General features: G+C 40.3%; 1 protein-coding gene across 4 annotated transcripts in view; it reads left to right on the top strand.

The window, feature by feature from the left end:
* Positions 1 to 20,413, top strand: part of LOC138214240 (syntaxin-binding protein 4) — a 106,743-nt gene that overhangs the window by 25,151 nt on the left and 61,179 nt on the right. For 3 of the 4 annotated variants that reach the window (XM_069175639.1, XM_069175638.1, XM_069175640.1), the window contains exon 2: positions 17,926 to 17,999. In XM_069175639.1, the coding sequence (XP_069031740.1) occupies positions 17,926 to 17,999 (74 nt within the window). Of the gene's footprint in view, positions 1 to 12,592; positions 12,868 to 17,925; positions 18,000 to 20,413 lie in introns of those variants that run through there. The other variant, XM_069175641.1, reaches the window with a different exon arrangement.

Here is a 20,413-nt window from a genome sequence, read left to right as displayed (position 1 = left end):
CTGAGCTCCAGAGATGCAGTAGGGAGATGGGAGAAAGTTCCACAAAGTCAACTATCACTGCAGCCCTCCACCAGTCGGGGCTTTATGGCAGAGTGGCCCGACGGAAGCCTCTCCTCAGTGCAAGACATATGAAAGCCCCCATAGAGTTTGACAAAAAACACATGAAGGACTCCCAGACTATGAGAAATAAGATTCTCTGGTCTGATGAGACCAAGATTGAACTTGTTGGCGTTAATTCTAAGCGGTATGTGTGGAGAAAACCAGGCACTGCTCATCACCTGCCCAATACAATCCCAACAGTGAAACATGGTGGTGGCAGCATCATGCTATGGGGGTGTTTTTCAGCTGCAGGGACAGGACGACTGGTTGCAATTGAAGGAAAGATGAATGCGGCCAAGTACAGAGATATCCTGGAAGAAAACCTCTTCCAGAGTGCTCTGGACCTCAGACTGGGCCGAAGGTTCACCTTCCAACAAGACAATGACCCGAAGCACACAGCTAAAATAACAAAGGAGTGGCTTCGGAACAACTCTGTGACCATTCTTGACTGGCCCAGCCAGAGCCCTGACCTAAACCCAATTGAGCATCTCTGGAGAGACCTGAAAATGGCTGTCCACCAACGTTCACCATCCAACCTGATGGAACTGGAGAGGATCTGCAAGGAAGAATGGCAGAGGATCCCCAAATCCAGGTGTGAAAAGCTTGTTGCATCATTCCCAAGAAGACTCATGGCTGTACTAGCTCAAAAGGGTGCTTCTACTCAATACTGAGCAAAGGGTCTGAATACTTATGACCATGTGATATTTCAGGTTTTCTTTTTTAATAAATTTGCACAAATTTCTACATTTCTGTTTTTTTCTGTCAAGATGGGGTGCTGAGTGTACATTAATGAGAAATAAAATGAACTTTTTTGATTTTAGCAAATGGCTGCAATGAAACAAAGAGTGAAAAATTTAAAGGGGTCTGAATACTTTCCGTACCCACTGTATATGGATCTATCATTCATGAGAGCAAAAGTAGGCCTCAACAATTCCCTTTTGGAATTTTACAGTAAGTTTCTTTGCTGTGAGAGAATATCAGTTTCCACTGTTTGATTAACATCAGTGCTGATGGTGATAGACCAAATCAGTGGAGCTTAACCATGAGGATGCTTTAATTACTGACATCACATGCAGGAGCCACTGGTCTGTTAGCTGTTTTAATGCTGTGTTGGTCGGGCGTCCTGGACAATAAGCATATTGTCTAATTAAAATAGTTTAAAGTTTGTTTAATGATTACCTTCTCAAAAACCTTCGAATCATTACATTCGATTTTGAGTCTATCTGGCTTTTGACAGTTTTATGTAATTATTCATTCAGAAGTGTCTTCACGTTCAGAAAGCATCAACAGAGTTTTGGTTAAACTAATCAAACACAAAACAGCATGTTTTATCTTTCATTATACTTTCTGTGATAGGTCTATGTTAAGTTAATATCAGTTGACTGCATGCTAGACAGTAATTTGCTTGCACAAGGAGTCAGCAGTCTATTCATCGATTGAGTTTCCAACAGCAACCAGTTGTCATCAAGTCAGCCAGGATCTTCAGAACTATTGTTGAATGTGTAATTGTAGTCTATTAAAGCAATAAATTGTTTAAATTCTCTGTCGCTGTTAAAAGGTGTTCTTCTGGCACCAGCAGCTTCATTTGACGTGTACAGTAACGTAGAGCATTGCAATTAGCTAACAGCTAAAATGTCCACCTACAATATGAGTGCAGAAGATGTTAATGACAAGGATGCATTTTAGTGTTTTGGTTGACTCAGATATTCAGCCAAACGTATTTGAGTATACAGCTGAGGAAATGCAGTAGAGAGCTGCAGCTGCATTAGCTGTGCAAGAGCATATGGTCGGTGGGGACCATCCAGAAACTGAGTTGCCGAGAGCAAACAGCAGCTGGTGGTAGCTCTGCTAAACTTGCCCCTCCAGTGGCAGCGGAAACTAAATCATTCTGCGTGGGCAGCTTTTGGATGCTGCTGTGAACGCCGATCAAGAGAACCATGTGTGTGTTTCTATGCATGAAAGCTGCATTTACTTAGACACTTGGATGACAACCAAAACCAGTATGGCTGAAGGGCTGAGGACCAGAGTACTTGTGTTACCCACCTCTGTGTTGGCACGTGTTGTGTTGTTTGTGTTTACAATACCTGCAACCGTTACAGTATACGATGTAATGTACATGATTGGTACTTGTAGCTTCCTGATGAAGAGACATCTTTTTTTCTGGCTTTTGCTGTCTGTAAACAATTTCAGCCAACTTGTAACGCATATAGTTTAATCTTAGTAATTAACACTCAGTTTAAGTAGCGACAGCATTTAGCTGGGTCAAAGTGTAATCGTATACGAGCAGATTAACCTGTGAGACATCCATACCTGGCTTTGGAGACGGAAACAGCCTGAGCACTGCTGGAGACATCCGACTTCATTTTGTGATTAACAGAGTTCGAGGAAAACAACGTACATTTAAGATGACGAATTCTCATTTCTGCCTTGAAAATGTGGAATTTATTCACTGTCTGAACAGTGACCCAAGTGGTCTTCAACTCCAGGTAACATTTATACAGATTATTTAATAGAAAATTCATAATGTTGATTTACATGTACTTCCACTCTGAGGACACTGAAATACCTGACAGGAACTTCTTAATCTCAGAAGTCTGCAGCAATGCCACGTATGTTCATAGACATGGTCACATCCCAAGTTTGATTTTAAACTAATGATTGGACATCCCAAGTTCAAATAATTGACATCAACCCAGCAAAATGCTTCACAATATTTAGATAAAATGCACCAACTGCAGAAGTTGGTACCACACAGCATGTGTTCATATTTCCTCCACAGAGAAAGAATACATCTACATAAACATATTTAACTAATTAAAGATGTCCGTCCTTAATAACACGTCCCAGTCCAGAGTAAGTCTGCCATCAGAAAAATTAAGGAAGTTGAAGTTGAAGGTGATGTTGAAAATACCATTAATGTGAAAGTAGACTTTTTTTGTTATGCTTATAATAAAGCAGGGAAATTTCATTTGAAGATGAAGAAGTATCAATGTATATTTCCTGGTTAGTCAGCAATGGGTTTTGTGAACGTCATGAAGCCTCCAGTTCAGATTCTGTCCATCACCATCTTGCTAAAGTGACTTTAGCTAACAACACCGAGATAACTGATGGACACATTTTATTCACTTTGGATTTGATGAGAGAAGTTGAATGGGAGTCTATGGAGCCGGAGGCTTTTTGGAGCCGACCTCTAGTGGCACTCGCTGGTATTGCAGCTGAAGACACTTCTGGATCAGAACCATTTTACAGACTTGAAGCTACAAACTCTTTTATATCCAGACTGTGGTATCACCAGATACGAATGATCCACCAGTTAAACACTGGCATGGCGCTGCTAGCAGGAAAACTCAGCTTTCTTTGTTAATATTGAAGAATTTATTGCTTTAATTGGGCATTTACCATCAACTGATTGAATATCCACATCAAAAGGGATAATATGTTTCTTTAATCCACAAGAATTTAATAATTTAATGAAGGATATTCAATCATGTATGGTGTACATAGCCTCGAACATAAAAGGGAAAGTATTTCACAAGCCTGGCAACCCAAATAATATTCCAAACAGCAAGAGTCTGGTCTGAAAGGTGAAGTCAGTGATTTCATGCCAACACTATTCAGACCCCTGCTTTTTGGGGGGTTCGGGTTCAAAGCATCCTTCAGTTCTTTTAGGAATCTCACAAAGATGCTTTGACGAACTGCTAAGCCTCTTGCGGTATTAGATTTTTTTTTAAATGCAGGATTTCATGTTATGTAATCCAACCGCTGATCAAAGTCAACACAAGTCACCCAGGTAAATGTTCTTCGAAAGAATACAGGTGGATTACCCTCAACATTGGGTTGCCATTTAAAAGCCATGCAAACAAGCAAAACCATTGAAAAACAGATATGAGAGGAAGGGAGACGGTGATTAATGTAAGGCTTAAGGTCCAGAGCAAGCAGGTCATATGTGAAGGCTGATGAAAGGAACAACAAACTGCCCTGTGTGGAAGTGCAATTCTTTATAGATTGTCTTACAAATATAACTCAAAAATGGTCTTAACATTAATCATTAATGTACACTGCTCCAAAAAATAAAGGGAACACTTAAACAACACATCCTAGATCTCAATGAATGAAATCTTCCAGTTCAAATCTTGATTCATTACATAGTGGAATGTGTTGAGAACAAAATAACATCAGAATGATCAATGGAAATCAGAATCATTATCCATGGAGGTCTGGATTCAGAATCATACTTCAAATAAAAGTGTAAAAATCAGATCACAGGCTGATCCAACTTCTGTGGAGATTCCTGAAGACAAGTCCAAATGAGTCTCAGTAGTGTGTGTGTCCTCCACGTGCCTGTATCACTCCCTACAACGCCTGGGCATGCTCCTGATGAGACCACGGATGTTCTCCTGAGGGATCTCCTCCCAGACCCGGATCAAAGCATCGGTCCACTCCCGGACAGTCTGCGGTGGACGTGGCGTCGGAGGACGGAACGAGACGCGATGTCCCGGATGTGCTGGATTGGATTCGGGTCTGGGGGACGGGCGGGCCGGTCCGTAGCGTCGACGCCTTCATCGTGCAGGAACTGCTGACACACTCCAGCCACATGAGGCCGAGCATTGTCCTGCATCAGAAGAACCCAGGACCCGCTGCACCAGCAGATGGTCTTCAACGGGTCTGAAGATCTCATCCCGGGACCTAATGGCAGTCAGGGTACCTCTGGCTAGCACACGGAGGGCTGCGCTGCCCTCCGAAGAAACGCCTCCCCAGACCGTCGCTGACCCGCCGCCGACCCGGTCCCGCTGGAGGATGTTGCAGGCAGCAGAACGTTCTCCACGGCGTCTCCAGACTCCGTCACGTCTGTCACATGTGCTCAGTGTGAACCTGCTCTCATCCGTGAAGACCGCAGGACGCCGACGGAGAAGCTGCCGATCTCGGTGTTCTCCGGTAAAGTCCGGTCGCCCCGCACGGTGTTGGGCTGTGAGCACAGACCCCACTTGTGGACGTCGGGTCCTCGTACCGCCCTCATGGAGTCTGTTTCTGACAGTTTGAGCAGAAACATGCACATTAGTGGCCTGCTGGAGGTCATTTTGTAGGGCTCTGGCAGCGCTCCTCCTGCTCCTCCTTGCACAAAGGAGCAGATAGCGGTCCCGCTGCCGGGTTGTTGTCCTCCTACAGCCCCCTCCACGTCTCCTGGTGGACCGGCCCGTCTCCCGGTATGTCCTCCGTCCTCTTGACACTGTGCTGACAGACACAGCAAACCTTCTTGCCACAGTGTACATTGATGTGCCATCCTGGATGAGCTGCACTACCTGAACAACTTCTGTGGGTTGGAGACACCTCATGCTCCCTCTAGTGGTGAGGACACTGGCAAAATGCAAAAGGGACCAACGATCATCCAGAAAGGACGAGGACAGAGAAACGGTCTGTGGTCACCACCTGCAGAACCGTTCCTTTATAGGGTTGTCTTGATAATTGCCTCATTTCCACCTGTTGTCTGTTCCATTTGTACAACAGCAGGTGAAACTGATCCTCAATCAGTGTTGATCCAAACTGGACAGCTGGATTTCACAGAAGTGGGATTGATTGGAGTTACATTGAGGTGTTTAAGTGTTCCCTTTATTTTTTGGAGCAGTGTATTTTGTTCCTTTGAGAGAACAGGAACTTCAGGTTTAGACTATATCATAGGGTTACAAAAGCTCGCCAGGCTTTTGATCAGCGGCCTGTTAGGCAGCAAAATGTTACGTGATAATACACATAATTACAAAATATTCAACACAACTACACCAGCCATACAGAAGATGGCAGTACAGACTTCAAGCACTGGACACTCTCTAACTCATTGCAGTGTTTCAAATTATGGCTGGTTAACCACAATAGCATCATAGCTGTTGTCAATAACAAATCACAACAAAGACATTAAGCAGACTCCAGGCGGTCGGAGTGCAAAAGACAAAGTTATTTGCACAGGTAAATAATTGGCTTTTTTTTTTTTTTTTACTCTCACTCCGTTGATCTTTGTGCTTGATATGCAACCCAAGCAGCTCTGGTTTCAAAGGACGTAACTTAGTGGTATTTCAAAACTACGTACCCAGGACTTTGTGGATTTTGGTGCGTCATGGTAAAAGTCTTGGTGATACAGCCTCTGCACTGCTGTTTGAACCGAGGAAATCTGATCTGATTAATGCATAATGCATGTAATCCTAATGGCAAAAGCTCTTATTACTATGACTGCTGCTCATGTTTGGATATGAAGATGTAAAACCCTTGACTCAGAAATCACCACGATTGGATCCCTGTTATTTCCAGCAATAACAAAACATAGCAAGTAAATACACATTCCGAAAAAACAAGTTCTCTAATATTACTAAATAAAAATTTTTTTTAATTTATATTGGTATTCAATATAGTGAGCAGTAGCAGGTCCTTGAAAACCCAAAATTTAGGGCTTGATAGCCGAGAGTGGACTCTACAGATTTTACAGTCAAGACTCATTTATGAATTTGGCAAATATTGGCATGTCTAAGATTCATATTTCACGATAGACATCATACTGTGTCAGTGTCGCGCATCAGGGTAAAGCTTAAATGATACAGGTCCATGCAATTTCAAGGTCCTATGACCGTTTTTGCTCAATATCATTGACAAACTAGAAGGTTGGTTTTTTTTCAGCCTAACTGTTAGGGATCTTTTTTGTCTTATTTCCAAACAAAACTTGTGTTAAAATATTTGATTCTTAGGAAATGATCAAACTGGGTTTAGGGAATAAATTACAACATACTAGTATTGCCATCGGATTTCTGTACCCACTTAGTGAAACCCTGCAGGGAGGGAAGGAGTTCCTGCAGCTGAAGAGAGATTTAGAGTTATCAGGGTTTATGAGCTACTGTGGGAGTCAGAGGTGGGCCATCATCCATTCTGTCCTGGTGCTATCATTTCTAAAAAGTTGGTGTGTCAGTGTTACATCACCAAGACGCTGAAATTTGGTTGTAAAATCTGTCACTATACACACCGACACATGTGGCAAGTCAATCTGATCTTTCAAAGTATATAAGAGAATTGAATTACACTGGCCAGTTTAAGCAAACATTACATTACATTACATTTCATTTATCTGACTCTTTTATCCAAAGCGACTTACAACAAGTGCATTTCAACCACGAGGGTTCAAAACCAGAACAACAAGAATCAAGAAAATACAATTTCTTCCAGAAAGCCAAACTACAAAATTCTATCAGTAAGTTCTATTTTAAGATACCAAAGTTCTACTGTTCAAGGTAAAGTCCAGAGCCTGGACCAGAACCTGGACCAGAACCTGGACCAGAACCTGGACCAGAACCTGCACCTCCTTCTGAGTGAGAAGAGGACGTATTCTCCTGATGTTGTGCAGCATGTATCTACAGGAACGTGTTGTTGCAGTGATGTTGGCAGTAAGAGAGAGTTGACTGTCGAGTGTCTCCGAGGTTCTTATCAGTCAGGGTCGGGATAACAGAGTTGTTGAAGGTAGTAGTCAAGACTTGACTTGCAAAAGATACGAAGTCCAGGTGGAAGAGCGAGGCTTGTTTGAGATAAGATTCGACCCCCAGTGATCGGCACTCAGTGCATGCTGGTTTGATTTCTGACCAACTTTAACCCTACTTTGCTCTGATGTCATTCAAAGTAGTCAATGACAACATCACGTGATCAAGGCTGTTGCAGTTTTTGGAGCGAGGCGCCACGAGCATGATGGGAAACGCATGTGTCTCACCTGATCTGACAGCTGATTGGTTTAGATGTTGGCTCAACAATATCACGTTCCACGGAAAGTTTTAATTTTAAATGAATTGGAAATACTTTGATTGTATTTGTCTGATTTTGAAGGTTTATTCTGTTAATGGAATAAATGTTGGTTGATGGTGACAATTATCAGTCAGAGAGGTTGAGACAAAGGTTCAATCTGTTGTATATCAACAGTGGACTCATCTCATGAATTAAAGTATTTCACAACATAGAAACTTCTGGTTAATAGAATGTGAGAATTCTGAAAAATGACATCTGTACAGATGTGATAGTCTTTGATTCATCGATGGTGAAAGCTACGTCTTGTATTTTTTTCCTCTATCTGACCATCCATTGATGTTTTCAGTTTCTTTGGTAGTTTGAGAAGTACAGGTGCAGCTAAACTGATTTATGGACAGTGGCAAAATGATGAGATGCTGATTTATGATAATTGATGTCAAATGGAGGTTGAACCAATAAAAGAGATCACAGATTACCTGTGCAGCATTTTATTAGCCTCCTTTATAATTAAAACAACCTGGAGTCTAAAAACTGATATCTGGGTTTAATAACATTTGATCAGATTGGGATCAAATCTAACAGTATGTGTGTGTTTCTATGACTTCCTGTTCAGACTGAAAGCTGCTAAATACTGTAGGACTTGATCACAGTTTTTTTGTCTCTGCCCTCTGCTGCTGCTAACTGCTTTTGTCCACTTTCCAGCTCTCCATTTACATGAGGACTTCAAACTAACTGTGCATTCCAATATCTATACTACCAAACTATTTAGTATGCCAGAAATGGATTTAGTATGCCCCAACACATAGTGTGTGAAATGTGAAACATGAAAAAATGATGTCTCAGGACACCCGGCTTATAATAACTCCCATAATGCCCAGTAATTGACATGATCCGGTCAGAAGGCCCCAATGTGCCAAACCTGGCATGCTGGAGTGTCAGATGTGTTTGCTAACACTTTTACCATAACAATTTCATATTGTAATTTCACTGCTGAGTTTCACCCTTAGAGCCCGAAAATCTGACAGCGTGTTCAAAATCCATCTTCTGGGTTTTTTGCTCAGTAAATATTCAGCACAGCAAAGTTCTTATCAAATAAAACAGCTGAACTTGGACTCTACAACTCCTCATTGCATAAATATGTTACATATCTCACAAGAAAGAAAAGAACTGGACCTTTACAATAATAATGTCTACATATTTCCATGTCAATGTAATCATGTGATGAAGACAGGTCAAACTTCTGCAAAGGGATCTTTACTAATGTCTTCACCCATCTTCAAACTTCTGCTTTATAGTTGAAAAGGTTATGAAGTCCAAATCAGTCACAACATACCGCAAATAAAAAAAAACCAGCAGAACGTCACGTTTCTGATGATAGTTGTTTCTCTGAGCAACAAAGCGTTGTCGACTAATCCATTTTTAATCGCAGCAGATTTCAGCAGATTGTCTCCAACATAAGACGGACATTACATCTGTCTTTGTATGAAAAATAAACCAAAAAACAATGTGTTTGTGGGGCAGTCGGCCGGTTCCACACTGCATGCCATTCTCCTGCTCTCTTCCCTTTTCTTTTCTGTCAATCTCTACCGTCAAATAAAGGCCATCATGGTTCTGAGATCTCCAGATTCTAGACAATCTCGCCAATGCAATTATGAAAACATATCACTACTACCAGAATTCTTATGGTGAGATACATTTGAAAACATTGCTTTTATATGTATAAAGAGTGAAAAAAAAAAAAAAAAAAATCTGCCAACATCAATTGATAAAAAAAACAACTGGATAGCCAACACTGTTATGAAAAATAATCATTCATATCCCTTTTGAACAAAGAGTTTTAAAGCGAGAAATGACCCTGAGAATAGGAAAAGGTTCATAGGGCTCTTGAAAAACAATTAAAAATGTTTTATTAGCATTTATTGAATAGTTTTACACACAAGGTTAACAGCTCTTAGTTCTTGGAGCCAAAGCAAACTGTAAAGCATGTTGGAAATATAGAATCAAATATAACTACGCTCTAATGTGTGTGTGTATAGTTGTGAGACATGTAGTATAATCTGTGCTCACCATTTGGACTACATCAGTAGCCCTCTTACAAAGACCTATATTTAGCACCTCATTGTGCCATATGGATTTGTCTGTCTTATCCTTTTGCCGTAAGCTTATCACCTCTTCATCAATTGGCACTCTTCATATCTGCTTGGCAGCTGCAGTGCATCAGGAAAGGAAACAGGCAGAGCCAATGTTAACAGCTAGAATCCGACATCCAGGCTTTTCCACAAACCACAGCCATGTTCCAAAGGTTGAAAATGCCTCTAGGTTTTGCCAGGTATGTTTTCTACTGCTTCACACTGACATAGGCTGAGTTTTCTCACAGATATTTCCTGCACCTGCAAACCGAAGTTAGGAAATGTTCACATGTATTAAGCTGTTTTCATGTGTTTAAACTAAATAAGCATTTAGTCTGCACGGATGAAACACAGGCATCCAGGATGTTGTATTGAGGCTGAAGCAGCTATTGTTGTTACATTAAAGCTGCCAGTCGTTGATATTTCATGTCAGTATTCAGTAACTTTGAAGTTTTTCAGTGTTTCTCAGATTCACTAAAAACCCCAGATCAGACACAGCAGCACAGAAAGCTACAGCGAGAGAGCCAACACACTAGTGGAGAGGGAAGACAAAGTTGACATGACATGCAAAAGTGGCATAAATGCATGCAGAGTGAAAGAGGGAGTGAAGGAGAGGTGTTTAGTGCACCATGGGAGGTCCCCCAGCAGCCGAGGCCAATCGCAGCATAACCAGAGGATGCTTATTGGTAACCTGAGCCAGCTGAAACTCAAAGCTTTATCAAAAAGGAAGGTTTTAAACCTAATCTTCAAAGCTGAGAGTGTGTCGGGCTGCCGAACCAAAACCGGAAGCCGGTTCCACTAAATAAAATGGAGCTTGTATGAAGGAAGAAGGATTTTACATTCTATTCTGGATTTTACACAGAGCCAATGAAGCCAAAAAAATATGATCTCTCTTGATAAATCTTGTCACTACTCTCGCTACAGCATTTTGGATTTTCAGAGAGATATTGGGACATCCTGATGATAAGAAACTACAACAGTCCAGTTTCGGAGTAACAAATGCATTGAGTAGTTTTGTAGCCTCGCTTTGAGATAGGATGTTGTTAATTTTAACAATGTCTAGCAGGTGAAAGAGGGCAGTCTCAGAGACTTGTTGTCTGTGTGAATTAAGTACAATAACTTCAGTTTTGTCCGAATTTTCTAAAGGATTGCCGAAGGGAGGCATGTGTAAACTGAAACATAATGGTCCTAGTACAGAACCCTGTGGAACTCCATGACTAACCTTTGTGTGTGTAGATGATTCATTGTTGTCATTAATACATTTGAATCTAGATAAATATGATTTAAACCAGCCTAGTGAGGTTCCTTTAGTCCCAATGACATGTTCCAGTCTATTTAATAAAATATTGTGATCCATGGTGTCATATGCAGCACTAAGATCCAGCAGGACAAGTATCAAGATGAGTTCAAAGGATCATTGGTGACTCTCACCAGTGTTGTTTTTGTGCACATTGCACTCTGAATCCTGACTGAAAATCTTTAAAATATATATATATATATATATATGCATATTTTGTTCAAATGGTCAAATATTAAGCAGTTTTTTTTCAAGGATTTTATAAATACAGGGGAGTTGTTGTATCAGTCTATAATTGTCTAGAAGCACCGAGGACCACAGGGAGCTTTTTAAGTAGAGGTTGAATTCCAGCAACATTAAAGCCTGTGGTCCAGACTGTGTGATTGGTTGGCAATGTGAGTGTTTCTTTATCTTTTGACCAGTATTTGTTTGCAAAGATTTGTGCCACCCTCCACCTTCTGTTTGTTTTTGTTTTTTTATTTGTTTCATTTTATGGCCTGATGTAGCTGCATAGAATTACTTTATGGGATGATGGTATCTCAGGCAGATTGAGGTAACGTAGGAGAGGAACATAACTGCAAGTCTGAGTCAGGGCTGTGCTATGGGAGCTTTTCTTTTGCTTTTTCATATATTTTAATATAGAATGAATTTAATTCATCAATTGATTAATTGTTGATAAAAAACACAATTGTTAAATGTAGCTTCAGCGGGCAGCAAATGAACACAGATGCTCCGAAGTTTGGATGACAAATGACAATACTGAGTAATGGATGTCAACTGCATATTAAATTGCAGCTTCAAAATGGAGAGCAGGGCACTTATGCATTAGTGTGTTTAAAGGCATTAAGCCCCTCCTGCTCTGTTTCACTTCTCTGTGACTCAACAGCCAGTTGGTAGTGTAGACTAGTGCCAAACATTCAGTTGCAGTTTATATTAAAAAAAACAACAAAGCATTTAGCTTATGACTGTGTATTATTATTTTGAGAATAAGCAGAGGGGGATATCATTCAAAATTGTAGGTTCGGTAAAAATGGAAACCCCAGTTAGATTTAATATTTTACAAGCTGGTAAGATATTCCACTCTAACTCTATCTGAGAAAAATCTGAATATTGATAAGATACAAAAATAATCTTACATTGTAGAATAGACAGATTTTGCTGAATGCAACCTGCAGCTCTTGTTTTAAGCAACACATGATATTGCTGCAGTCCAACAGGCAGAGGAAGATGACAGGGAGCCATATAGTGAAAATGTGAGATAAATATCACCAAAATCACGTGCAGCCTCAGTGGCTTTTTTTTTTATTTATTTTTTTTATTTTTTTTTATTTGCGGCGACTTTGGTTATGTAAGAGATTAACCGTGGTGGGGTGAAGGTGGAGATGTTGGGAGCAGACAGTCTGGTTAACTGGAATTAGAGGCTGCCTGCATGTGCAGACAGACCATCATGTAGCTGCTGGCTGGAGGCTGAAAGCTGGGGAAGCTCCGACCGACCGACCGTCTCTGGAGAAGCGGGCTCCATGTCAAAATGCCAACCTTTTCAGTGATGTATAAAGGAGCTGTCATCATTAGCAGGTAAGAAAAACTCAAACAAGCGGGGGTTTCGAGTGAAACTGTTTGTGGCTGAAACACTGATGCTGCTGCGTGACCACTTAAGCCGGTGTTGAGTGTATGTTGCAGCGGTGATGCTGGAGTGGTTGTAAGACTCCTGCTGGGAGATGAACAAGTAGAATAGAGCGTGACTGGTGTATTAACCCTGTTACATTGGCGGTGTTTAATTGAAGTGGGGTTTGTGATGTCCTGTCAAACTCTCGCTCTTAAACCAGGAAACATGTTGCTGCTTTTACTGTTTAAACATGAAGCGCTTTAGTGTCGAAGTGTATTTACGGTCAGGGGAACAAATTGGAGCCGATATCAACACGTAGGTGTCGCCCTGGTTAAAGTGGTTGTCCTGCTGTTATTTTGGAAACCATTCCTCCGGAGAGGACAGACGTCTCCATCTCGTCTCTGCGCGCCGCGCTCGTTGGTTTTCCTTTAACAACCATTGTGCCAAATGTCCGCTCCAATCGTTTGTAGATATTATTATTTTCTTTAACAACTCGTTTCCGAATAGTCATTTGCTTTCCCAGATAAATGGTTGTAGCGTAATCCTGAAAAATTGTAATGAATGAACTCCATAGAGTCACGGTAAAAGCACGGGGTTTACTATGTTGCTCCAATGCAGATAATAAACCACGTTTGTAATATCCCTTTCTGTTCATGTCAGCTGGCTCACTGCCTTTAAAAATAAAAGAACACTTTAAACATATTCATTTAAATTATTCAATAAGAGGCACTTTGTTTGTTAATGAGGAACATCCAACACGTTTTGTCTGGCAATTACTTTGGGAGTTAAAGCAAGTTCCACTACTGAACTTGAGTCGTGAGTCTCCTGGATGAGTAGGCCCACTTGTGGAGCACTGATTGTGTCTTTCAATGTAGTTATTATTTAAGCCCATTGTCATTGTGTAAAAACACTATTCTATTCTAGTCTCATAGCATTTTCAGACAGCATACATGGATCGTGTAGTGATGCATGTTTAACACGTCTAATTCATATTGAACTGTTGAACAGTGGTCAAACCATCCTGGCTCCCTTACAGCATTCCTGCAGTTGTTCCTCCTCAGCCATGTGTTGCATCTAACGCCAATTAAAGTGGATGTTGTTGGTACTCTGACATGTGCACTGATCAATGAACATGCAGTCAACACTACAGAGATCTTCCTGGCAATCATCTGTAGATTAGGACATATGCACCTTATGAAATATCACTGCTACAAGTAGTTGTCTAGTCAGCCTCAGAGGTGTGCAGCTCTGTGTTTTGATAGCATTTACTTCATACTTTTGCACATCACAACCGTCAGATTCCAGAATGACAACATGCATCAAGGACTCCTTTCATGCAAACATTGGCCAGCGTCCAGCCACTTACACCCATAGAAAGACCTCTGACAGCTTTAACCAGGTCCCTGTGCTGAGCTTAATGGGGTTTAAATCTGTCAAAAGACATTTGCAATTACTAAAAGTTGAAGCTTTTCATTTATTTCAACCTTAATTAACTATCACTCAACAATAAGGAATATTGAAATGGTCACAAGGACCACCAGTCCAACACAGCAAGGACACGTGACCTGAGCAGATTGTGCCAGTACTTTTTCCATTGGGTATAACGTCAATGTTTAATCTTGGTGTTTTCGGTTAGTGAAATAAAATGTGTTCCATGATGCAGTTCTGGTATATTGAACCTGTGACACAACTCCCAGCCAATATAGCAAATAACTGTTGGGCATGTTTTACGAAATGATCACCCAGTGACACTTGTAACTGGAACTGAAAACCAAATCTGGTTATGAGACGTTGCCAGAAGACAAACTTTTAAAAAATAATTAAGCTGTAAATCTTGGCTCTTCTTTGTGTTTACAACAGTGAAGCCAAATCACCGAGATTAAACGGAGCGAACATAGTGGTTGATCTCCTCAGACAGGGCTACAGCCACTAGATCAGGGCCACACGGCTTTTCTTTTGGCCAAGGCAAAGCATGTTCCTTTCTTTTATTTTTTTAATAACATAGTGAAATATGAGATTGAACAAAAGAAAATTTCCACTAGAAGCGCAGTGGAGTGATGTTCAGATAATTATTGCTTTATTGTTTGTATCTCTTGCTTTACCCCATAATTATTCACGTCACCATCACAGCAGTGATGTGACATATTCAATATATCATGTACATAGCAATTCTTGAAATATACATTTCTGATTGGCAGTACTTGCTGATGTTCATGGCCTATTAGGGGCATTATTGTGTAAAAAGATGAGACGATAAAGCAGTTTTCCAAGAATTTGAAATATGAAATATGATCTGTTAAACCATATTTGGTGGCAATTTAACATGTTTGTCATATGTAACGTGTTAAGTGTGTTTATTTAAACAAAACCATAATTTTTAGCATGAAAGTTTATTCTTGACCTTGACTGCATTAGTTTGACAAAAAGATATTCCTCCAGGCATACTAATGTTTTTCATCCCATTCATAGTCCATCTGGCGTTTGACCAAAACAGAAGGTTCACTTGTTGGTTCTTTCTCGAGGATTCAACTACATCATAGTTTTACAGCCCAAATATACAATCACCTTTTATTATGTGATCAAACTGCCACACTTAGGTCATGTGATATCAACTGTGCAAAGTCTATCGACTGATGACCACAAAGCTAATAATAATTTATTGTTAATAAAGGTTCCCACATACTGAGGGACTGCTAACATTTAAGATGCACTGATTGAGAGGAGATAAGTTCCATCCTTAAAATTGTGTTCACAGGTCATCAGTGTGATGAATTGTGCTTCACACTTGCCCAAATATTAATGAATAGTACATTCATTCTGCTGCTGACTGACATTCATAAAGACCACGTGCTCCTTTGAGGTTGCGTGGCCTCCGTGTGCCTCGTTGTTTCACTGACAGCAGCAGGAGTGTCAGGTTGCCACTGGTGAACCTCTGCAGCTGAAATATTGATCATCAGTCTTGTCGTTGGTGCAGACAGACGGGGAACTGTAGGCGACACTGAAGAGAAGACGTTGTTCCAGAAATGAACACAATAATCCAGTAAATTTACTGATAAAATATTGCATATAATTTGCGCAGTTTATATTGTTGATCTCTGTGTTATGTTAATGTTTGCAGTGCAGTCTGAGGAAAAGGATGTACTGTAATTGCTATATGAGCCAAACTTAGATGGATTAGTAATGAGGAAAAAGAACCACAGTGCTCAGTTTTTGTGCAGCACTGTTACATAAGACTACAATCATTTCTGCCAACCTGATCTACTGGAGATTACTGTACAGCATGTGAGCTCTGACAAAGATGTCTTCCACTAAATTAACTGTCTTTTTATTTTTTGTCACCAAACTGTTGATGACTCTGACTGAACTTTACCTGGCCTGTTCTTAGTGTCAGAAACAGTATAATAATAATAATAATAATAATAATAATAATAATAATAATATCCGTTCCAGTCAAAATACTTTACATGTCTTCTAACTGGAAACATCCTTTTTTAATTCAGTGGTTAGTAAATTGCATTTATAATGTTACATGACCTCTTTCTACACTATCTGCTCAGCCTATTTCCACCTAATTTTACATATCTCTATTTAAGGCTTCATAAACATATTCACACAGACATTTTTAAACATCACAGAACCATGTTCATTTGTTTAAACAGTACCTTTTATATATATTAAATGTGGCCCAAGTCTCAAATGATGAGGTAAATTTAACTATATAATCCTTTGAGAAAAATGCTCGAGCTTCAGACTGCTCTGAGCTATCAGTTCATGACCTGCCTACATCAAATCATCATGCATTTCTTTATATGATCGTATGCTCCAGGCACAGCATGCCAGAAAATAATAGGTGGTATTAGGTGATAGCAAAATAATATGTCCTTGCTATATTTGTACATTCCCCACGTATATACTAAGTAACAAGAGTATATATAGTAAAAATCGATATTTGGCTTGTGATTGAAAGAGTTTAGAAGTAAATACACTATTATGTGACACAAGAAGCAAGTATTGAGAGTAATATTTACAAAACCCGCTGTAATCTTTGTTGCTGCAGATGTTGTTGTTGTCCACTCATTTTCTGGATCACATTTGGGCTCGACCAATCAGAAGACAGTGGGCTTTCAGGGGAGGGGGAGCTAACATGCTGGTTTCAGACAGAGGATGGACTCATGGGGCTTCATAAAGAGCCAGAATAAGATCAATAAAAAGTTTTAAACTTTGAATAACGGAAAGCTTCTCCAGTGGAGTCACAGAATATATATACCAAACAGCAAAGAATTTGTATAATAGAGCCCCTTTAAACTGGAAAAGACATTCAAAAAAAGTATTGAATTAATTTCACTTTTTAGAAGTAAATTTACACTTTTTGTTTTGCAGTGACCCTGCTAAAATATGAACCACAACACTTTGTACATTTTATATTTCTAGGTACACGTCTTGTCCACAAGAGTACCAAATTTCAGGTTGATCCTAAATAGAGTGTGTCCTCAGAGGCTGTTCCCATTTGGCTACTTCAATCCGGACATATCTGACCTGGCCGTGATCAGACCACAGGTGGCCAGCAAAAGTCCAGGTGGAAACACACTGAGGAAGCATCGAGCTCTGATGTGTTCAGGCCACCTGCGAATGTGTCCTGAACATTGGATTAGATCAGAGCTCAATGCTTCCTCAGTGTGTTTCGCAGAAACGCTCGACACCCCATCTCCAGATTGACAAAACTAGTGGCTTAAAAGTTGACAAAATTTAAAATTTAAACCTGAACCTGACATGGCACAATGATGAGCATAAAACCAACATTTATTCACATGTATTCATCGGTGTATGGAAGACATTGATTTGCACAAATATCTGCAGCTCAAACTGAGACACTGTTATTGTGTTTAATGACAAAAATGCTCAATGTTCATCATCAAGTCAAATCCCAGTTCAGGGCTCCTACAGATGATCTGACCTCTTTTTCCCATGTCTTTTTGTTCTGTCCCTCCTCTTCTTCTCCGTCCTCTTCCTCCCTCCCCCTCTAACAGGACACTAATGGGTCCATATGGAGTTGACCGCGCTGTTCATTCCATGGAGTTTACAGACTGTGAGAATGGCCTGGGTAAGTCAGTTTCTTTTTCTCATTTCTGACCAAAGTTAGAGGGAAATACCTCGGTCCCTACAACTGATGTCATTAACTAGATTTGACTACGTTGCTTTACGCTTGAGAGGTCATATTTGTTACTTGTAGCTGTTGCTCTGTCTCTGTAGTTACAGTTCTCAGAGCAAACATGCCTAAACTTTTGTTGATACTTCAAGTACTAATGTACTCTTCATTCCTTTCACAGTGGTCTATAACTGCTATACAGTTCATATATGTCCGCGATGGTGAGCAGCAGCCAATAGGGGAGAGCAGTCCTTGGAGTGGAAAAAAATAGTTGCCCGTGCTGCACTTATTCACATGTTGGCGTGTGTATCGACCGGTATCAGCAAATTTAGTGTTACATGCTACAGAGAATAACAAATAATATTAAAGATACTGCTGATTTTTACAACATACATTTATTGAATCGAAGGGAACAACCATTTTAATGTTTAGAGCGACAAGACCAGGTCAAACGCTTGAATATGGCTGGACCACGCATGAAATTGGAGAGGGCTTATAATTTCAAATGGGACTTTTAATTTGAAAAGAATACAGGAAGTTGTAGTATTTAGGTAAACCAATATTTTTCTCATAAGCTCTGGAGTTTGCATGAAACAGTAGACAGTGAAGTATGTGATTAAATATTTGATGGTGGCATAAATTCAGCAAACATGGGATATTTTTAGGAGGACAAATAACGCTATTATTTAGAACGAATAAGATGTGGCGGGCTTCTCATTTGAAATGGGCATGTTCTCATAACAGACCCAATTCTCAGGAAAGGAATTAATAACGTTCAAATACGTAGAGAAATGAGCTCCCTTATGATCTGCGGTTGAATTGGAGCTGTGGTTGTTTTGCTGATGCTAACGTTGCTATCGGCCTACTTTGCATACCAGTTGGGTGGCTGTTGACTGTTGAGGCTCTGCCGTGTCTTGTCTGACACTCTTCATGCTCTGTTGCTCAACATTATTGTCAAATTAATGTAACGCCACTCAGACCAGGTTGTTGTTTTTTTGGTTTAGACTACCTGGAGGGAAGCACACTTTAAACCCTTCGCTGCTGTGATTTGTTGTTTCACCGTCAATCAGCGGGTTCATAATCATCCTCCCATAATAATAATAAGAATAACAACCAATCACGTGCAGAGCTTCCCTACTGCTGATCCTATGTAGCACCAGACAAAAGACTACCGGCAGCGTGGGAGAATCATGTTTCAATCAGAAGCCAGACTTTACTGGAGTAAGGAAAGGATCAGGCCTCGATGAGGACATGATTCTGATGAAATATGAAACAATGAATTAAAAGCTTGACTTAGGACGCAGTTGGACTTTGTTTTATGGCAGAATTGATTAATATGTTTACCCCTTGGGGCAGCAGAACAAGCGGTTGTAAAGTTTCTATGGAAAACTTAGTAGGAAACATTTGCCTGTATAATGTACACATCCATCCACAACAAAAACAACAAAAGTATTGGCAGAGATAAATGTGAGTATTCCTGAGCTGTTGTTTGAGAACCACGGACCTCCTACTGGGATGTTTTCCAGCAGCGTGCGCCTCCAGCAGCTTCAGGTCCGGGACACCCAGGCTGCGTGGCGTCGGCATTACCTCCACCGCTGCACAGCTACACGGTTCTCCAGCCGCCTGCTGCTGCCTGGTTCCCAATTAAAAGGGCCATCAGGAATCAAATTATAATTTAAAAAAAAATAAAAAAAACAGAACTTTGCTTTTTGTGGTAATGGATACTGGTTTTTTTTGTAGTTGTTGGTTTTTTGTTTTCTAAAAAGAAAACCGCTGATTTTTTTTAAACGTAATTGCGTTGAAACATGTTTTCATTTTCCAATTTTTGTTTGAGAATACTAAACCGATACAGACGAAGGTACATACTAATTTAGAATAACCTTTTGTTTTGTCTTTGGTCTCAGTGTTATTGCAAGCACTGATTCCAAGCAGCCCATTTGGTTGTGTTTGTGTATTTGTCATACCGCTTGTTAGAGGTGTGGTTTATTTACATGAAGTTCAAATGAGGATGATCAAACTAACAACATAATGTATAGCATTTTCCAATCATCCTTCACTGTCTGGCAATGGAGCCTGATTATGAATAACTGAAATAATATAAGTCTTACTTTTAAAGGGATTTTCTCTGCAGAGTCGGCATCCTTGCTAAGTATCAGTGTGTTTGCCTGTGAGGGGAAGTAGGTCATGTGGCAAAGCTCTAACCCACTTAACTCAGCTGCGTTAAGAATGCAGAAGCTGCTGTTGTTTTTATCCTGACTTCACTTCCACGTCACCACGCTGGTGGAGCCCACACAAGGACAAACAGCTCATACGCAGGAATCACAGTCAAACTGTAAAATATCCTGCCGAAGAAGAGGTGCTTTACATAA

The sequence above is a fragment of the Embiotoca jacksoni genome, unplaced genomic scaffold (genome assembly GCF_022577435.1).
Source record: "Embiotoca jacksoni isolate LCO1_2020_lvr unplaced genomic scaffold, fEmbJac1.0.p SCAF_69, whole genome shotgun sequence".
Taxonomy (NCBI): domain Eukaryota; kingdom Metazoa; phylum Chordata; class Actinopteri; family Embiotocidae; genus Embiotoca; species Embiotoca jacksoni.
This window is presented reverse-complemented; position numbering and strand designations above follow the sequence as displayed.